The sequence below is a fragment of the Helianthus annuus genome, chromosome 4 (assembly GCF_002127325.2).
Source record: "Helianthus annuus cultivar XRQ/B chromosome 4, HanXRQr2.0-SUNRISE, whole genome shotgun sequence".
Taxonomy (NCBI): Eukaryota; Viridiplantae; Streptophyta; class Magnoliopsida; order Asterales; family Asteraceae; genus Helianthus; species Helianthus annuus.
This window is the reverse complement of record NC_035436.2, coordinates 116,700,467-116,706,684: the sequence shown is the minus strand read 5'-3', so window position 1 is coordinate 116,706,684 and position 6,218 is coordinate 116,700,467. Positions and strand designations below refer to the sequence as shown.

At 38.7% G+C, this 6,218-nt stretch overlaps 1 protein-coding gene across 1 annotated transcript; it reads right to left on the bottom strand.

Moving 5' to 3' along the window:
* Window positions 1-2,725: 2,725 nt before the first annotated feature.
* LOC110899701 (E3 ubiquitin ligase BIG BROTHER-related) lies at window positions 2,726-5,664 on the bottom strand. The gene is made up of 8 exons (XM_022146596.1): window positions 5,476-5,664; window positions 4,944-5,050; window positions 4,641-4,869; window positions 4,450-4,484; window positions 4,307-4,366; window positions 3,305-3,429; window positions 3,102-3,210; window positions 2,726-2,986 (listed from the first exon to the last, which is right to left on the bottom strand). The coding sequence occupies exons 2-8, from the start codon at window positions 5,043-5,045 to the stop codon at window positions 2,954-2,956; spliced, it is 693 nt and encodes a 230-aa protein (XP_022002288.1). The 5' UTR covers window positions 5,046-5,050; window positions 5,476-5,664; the 3' UTR covers window positions 2,726-2,953.
* Window positions 5,665-6,218: the final 554 nt, after the last annotated feature.

Below are 6,218 nucleotides of genomic sequence, written 5' to 3'. Positions count from 1 at the left end.
CACCCAAACATGTTACTTTTATTAGCCATATCGAAGGACAAGACAAACCTGCTAAAATACTTGAATAAGACAGGTAGAGAGAACCAAGGAAAAAAGAAGAAGAGTAAAAAGTAAAGTGAAATTTTTACTTTTCTCTCTCCTTTTATATGGGAACTAACCGCCTCAAACCACCCAATGAGGAGCCGTCACGTCGCCACAATGACGCATATCAAACGTAACATCAAGAGGGTAAATTAAAATAACCGCCAGTTACCCAGCTAAGTGACCGCCAAAGAAGAAATTCAAAAATCAAAAAAAGACCGCCCAGATAAAAACCGACCTATGCCTCAAGACTAGTTCGTAACTTTATTAAATAAACGCCACGAACTAGGGGGACTTGACGAGGATACGTGCTAGACACCGAACCGAACACCGTCTATCCCAGACCGACCGTCCCCCCGCCAAGGACCGAACACTAGTCACCGAAGGTAAGACGCCATTGGATTGAGTCGAATGACCTGAACAGGTATGATCGACATAGAAGATCTTCCTTAACTAACCTGGGGCCCACAACTCTAACTGCCTGATAGTGACTGGTTCGGCCATAACTACCTCACCACGTCAGCATACCCAAAAGGTATAAATACCCCACTAAAACCTCCCAAAAAGGGTAATCACTACTTTCTCTCTCTAATTTCCTCTCTCTCACTGACTTACTCCACATACTCCGATACTTATTTTCACGCCCGAGCTTGGTCATAGAGAAAACCCCCTTCCTGTGACGAGGCTAACAATGTGTTTTCTTCCTTGTTGTGATCTTTCAGGTTGCAGCTAAGACTTTTTGAGACTCTGACATAGCCAGCTCGGACCAACTGGTAATTGAGTCTTCAAAGATAGTTTTTTTGAACCTAGGAGCTTTAGCCACCAGAACCAGAAGCTTCAACTATGGTCAGGAATCCTAGAAGCTTCATCAGAAAATTAGCACATTCATCACGAGAGGCTTCCTCTGCAGAAATTAAAGCCTTCCTTCTCCTTCAGTCTATCATCTATCAGAGGTTTAGAAGAAACACCAATAATCAGATGATTAACTTGTGGTTTGTGCCTTGACAAATAAAGGTGGATCTTTCTTTGTCTCGTCCAAGCTGCTGTGATGATCCTGCAAAACGGTCAACACAACGTAAGCTTGTTACAAGGAGGGGAATAGAGGGGGTTCTTCTTGTAACCACCCTCCAGCGTGAGAATAAGTATCTGTTTTGAAGATAATAATGTATGTATAAAGTGAGAGAGTAAGAGAGCGATCCTTAAACCTGGAGTGGAGTTCACTATTTATAGCTGAGGTGGTTTGTGAAGGAGATGGACTGATGGGCCTTGGGCCTGTGGTCGACAACAAGGAATATCCATTCGGTCTCCTCTGCCACGACCATTGGTGTTTCTAGGTGAGAGGGTAGCTAGCGCATGTTGAATGTATCCACGTGTCCTGACAATTATCCTTGTTGTCTAGTCTATCATCAGCAGCTAAGTGAAGATCATGGAGCAGTGGTCGGCGCATGTTGATTGGTGCCACGTGTGCGTCCTTGTGTACCTTTTTGTCCCACTGCTCTGCTTGTTGGACGTTCATTGGCCCACTGCTCTGCCACTTGTACCTTTGGTACTTGCCCGAGGTTTACCTGCGCCTCTTACCTTCTCGCGACACCCGGGATATCCCGTGTAGCCGACGCAAGGTCCAGGAAGTCAAGGTTTTCATCCAAGGAGTTAAGTGTCAAATATGATCTTGTGTTGGTCCTGACCCCGCGCACGACTTGGATTATACTTGATTAGTCGGCGCAAGGTCGGTGAAGTTACCAAATTGGTCTGATATGGGTATGGTCTTGCGCGCAACCTGAGGTTGGCTCAAATAGTTGACGCGGGATTTAGGACCATACGCCTTTATGTAGCATCTTTAATAGCTGCCACGGTATGCTATGGGAGGGTATTTTTGAAATTTTGCTTTTTCCACTCTCTCTTCTTTCCTCGCAATGGGTTTCATCAGTTTATTAGCTCCACCGCCTTGGGCAAAGTAGATGGAAACCGATGAAGCTCGAAGAGACCGAAATCGTTCACTTGGTTTCCAGTATTGCCAGCTTCTTCGTTCACTGATAGGGTAACTGTTTACAGTAAGTCAGTAAATGAGAATCAGCAAAAATATATGCATATTGCTGATAGGAATAATGGAAAATTGTTGGTAGCGGTTGGCACATGAACATTTGAGTTCAAACAGACAACTTGATAATGTGAGGATTTGAAAAGCTTTTCATCCCCTCTAACAAAAAAGTGACTGCAATTACAACACTCACTTTTGCTTTTTTAGTTGCTTTCTATTATTTGAAGCCGAGTGATGGCGCCAAAAAAGACTTAGGCGATTAGGCCAGACTACACTGCCCACCCAATCGAATTAGCTGCTTCTTCTGATACAACAAAGGTAAATTTTGGTGAAGAGATATATTTTTATGACCTAGAGATTGAAGCCGAAGGTCAGTTGCATTGTCGGAAAGATTACAAACCTTGGCCAGTACCATTTTGGATACACTTGGAGATAGGAGGTAAAATTCACAAAAGTTGGGCAAGCTCCAGCTTGATTGAGTGTTTTAATCTTCAGTTCCAAATGATGTAAATGCCTATGTAGTTTGTAATTGTCTGAACATTTTTTTTTAATACAATGCTTAATCATCCAAAATGGAACATCCTCATGTAACACAACCATTTGACCTTGCCAGCAGAATGTTCGATATTTAAGCTTTCATGAGGGTTTAATTACTGTAAATTCAGTTTTCTCGGCCCATAGCAAAGCGCGATGTTGTTTACTAGCTTAAATAAAAATCACATAGTAACAAAAATTCAAAGAAACTCATCATCAGGGTCCATGTAAATAACATATGTATATATAAAGCAAGCAGAGTATTGATGCATCTTTTCCATGAAAAGCTTCCTTGAAGGCTCAAACCACCTCTTTTTGACAGATAGGACAATTCTGTAACAAAAACAAAACAAATTTGCCTTCAACCAAACAGAAGCAACCATAAATCTTGAAGAGGAGACGAAAGGGTATTTTTGTTTTGTAATCAGTGAGCCAAGATTTTTTATACCTTCTTGAGCTTCAACCAGTCAGTGATGCATTTTGTATGATATTGGTGCAAACATGGCAATGTGATCAACCGATCACCGTAGCTAAAATCCATTTGACATATCACACAGCTGAAACACACACAATTCACCAAATCATACTGGGGACAATGATTAATCCAAGAATTCAAATGTCCAGTAAAGAAATTTAAATAAGCATTCTTACTTTTCTTCCTTCTTGTTCTTTGAGAACAATCCAGACCGGTACTTTGAAGTTGGTAACTGTGAGATACGCTTTGCTGATATTCCTCTGTTTTCTATGCCAACGGATTCTGCTAATTGTAACAACTCCTACAAAACAAAATAGCAGAAAGTTCAAAAGATTCATCTTATGAACAATTTTATACGTTTCTGAAAAAATAAATAAATAAATAAATGGGTCATCATCAACGTATTTAGATTACTTAGTTAGGTCACATCAAGATCAATTAGCTAAGTGGTCACATCATGATCCATTCATCAGATACTCAAAAAACAATAAATAAACTGATCACATCCAAAATTCAGAATCGGTAGGCGCTAGACGGCTGGTGGGGTACGGACTAGCGATTAATCAGATTGCGATTTTTATATGTAATCTTCAGTTTTATATATACGCACACACATTTTTATGTGTAATTTTTTAGCAAAACAAGTTTTAACCACGCATCGGCTCATTTTTTTTTTAAGTTAGACAAGATTAATCACCGAAATTTACAAGGTTTAGCCGGAAAATGGCCGAAATTTGTCCGGAACCGCCGGATTTTGGTAGATTAGGACTGCCTAGGGCTGCCTTTGACCGTCTAGCGATTAATTGGCCAATTAGAGGAAAATTACTCGGTGAACCTCCCACTAGCGACTAATCGGGATTTTTACAACCATTCCAAATATGACCCGTGAGGTAATGGAAAAATGTATGGGTCGCCATTCATCTGTTTATATTTGTTAAGTCATGGGGTACATCAAGATCCATTAGCTAAGCGGGCCACATCATGATCCATTTACGTAGGTCGTTTCAGATCAGATCACAAATTGATCGGATCCATTTATGACCCCCATGAAGTAATGAAAAAAATAAATAGGTCGATCTGGGTCATAATCCATCTATTTAGATTAGATGGGTTATGGGTCGATCCATTTAATTAGGTTATGGGCCACCGGCCACATCATATCATTAGCTAATATGTACCTCATATTGCATACTATCAGGATCAATGAAGTCTTGCCTTGATTGGCTTGCAGCTTGTGCCTAGTCATCAAACATAGAATTTAATAGAAAATATCATAGCCGATTAGTTACTTATTAACCTCAAATACAAATATTAATAATACCCGTGTGGGTGCTTCTACACGACTTTCTGCACTACCTGCGCAACATTAATAGTAAGTAGTGTTAACATTTTCAAGACCTTGAACCAGATGGTTAATCTATCAAATACGCGTAACAACTTTATATCGCAAATTCAAGATTTACACTTTTTTGACATAAAAAGTAGTAAAACTAATTAGGATAAAGTTGTGACCATTGCCACTGAGTTCAGATACTAGCAGATCATCGAATCCCTCCCCTAATTCCTCCAATGATCGAGCCAAAGCTTCATCTATGGCTTCTTGTGTCATGACATCACCATTCCTTGAAGATTCACCTTCATCCACTAAAAGATGACCCCAATTGCTGATGTCATCATCATCATCATACCTACCCTTATTGTTGTTTCGGGCACGTTCTTGAAAGGACTGGTACATGCTTGCCTGTGACCCGGGCGTTATACAGTCAAGATCTAAACTTTTTAAACTATATTATCTTGTTTTAAATTTAAAATTACCTGTTGCAAGAGAACCTCTTCATAACTCAGACCATCATCATTTGGAAAAAACTCAACCAAATGCTCAGCAATGTCATCATGGAGGTCCACAATTCTACTCATGAATGCTGGTCACACAAAGATAACAATCCCTAAAACAAGAAACTTTTTATTTCATACTTTTACAAACAAACAAACAAAAATAATAATAATAATAATAATAAAATGAAAGCGATATGATAATGATACGCATAATTACCATAAAATTACACCATTAATGACCCATAATTCGTAATCAAAATTTAAAAAAAAAAAAAAAAAAAAAAAAAAACAGGCTTTAATCAGTGGTTAATAACATCAACCTTCACAAGATCCAACTCACCCAACACAATGACAGATCAGAAATAAACATAAACAATAACAGTCATACAGTTATCACATTGTGGAAATTTCAAGAACCAAATGATGAAATTGATAATGGGTTATGTAGATTTGAGAATCTGATAACAAAATTCTTGTGAAATTCAAGAAACAGATGAATTAAAGATTTTACCTTTTTGATGATTGGGGGTGAAGAATAACCAAGAAATGCGACCGCCTTTGTAGCGTTCACCGCCAGCCAAAAGAGTGTAATAAGTGTTGTAGTTTAGTGGAGAAAAAAGAGGTGTGTGTTTTGAGGAGCCATAAAGCGGTGTTTTTTTGGCATTCGGTCCACACACTGTAAATAAGTGGATATTATGCTTTTTCTTTTTTTTTTACATCAAAAAATAATTCATTAATCATCACTAAAAATTGTTACATATGAGTGAGACATTAGCATACATGCAGTTTTCATCACTATTTCTCACCCATATATTATTACTTTTAAGACAGAACAAAAAGATTTCCGAGCCTAAAACCAAACATCCACACCCACAATTTTTTTATATATCCTATATACTGAAATTCACGCACTTCTTCCAATCGACTTGCACTCCCTTCAATCTATGTTTAACTCATATGAACCCCAAAGATTGTATTTCCCCAAATATTCCATCCACCGAAAATCTTTTGCCATTGAAAATCACATCGTTCCAAGCTTTCCATACAACCCAACATGTCGTCAATACAACCGTTTGTCTCACACCCTAAAAACGTCGCAGCGGAAATACAAACGTGGCGGTGACTGAGGTTGGTACCCATAAATATCTTAGTAGACGATGCATTATTTATTTTGGACATACACTTATTTAAAGCATGACTTTATAGTTTAAAGTTTAAATACAGTCCACATTCACGACATAGTTGTCTTGATCC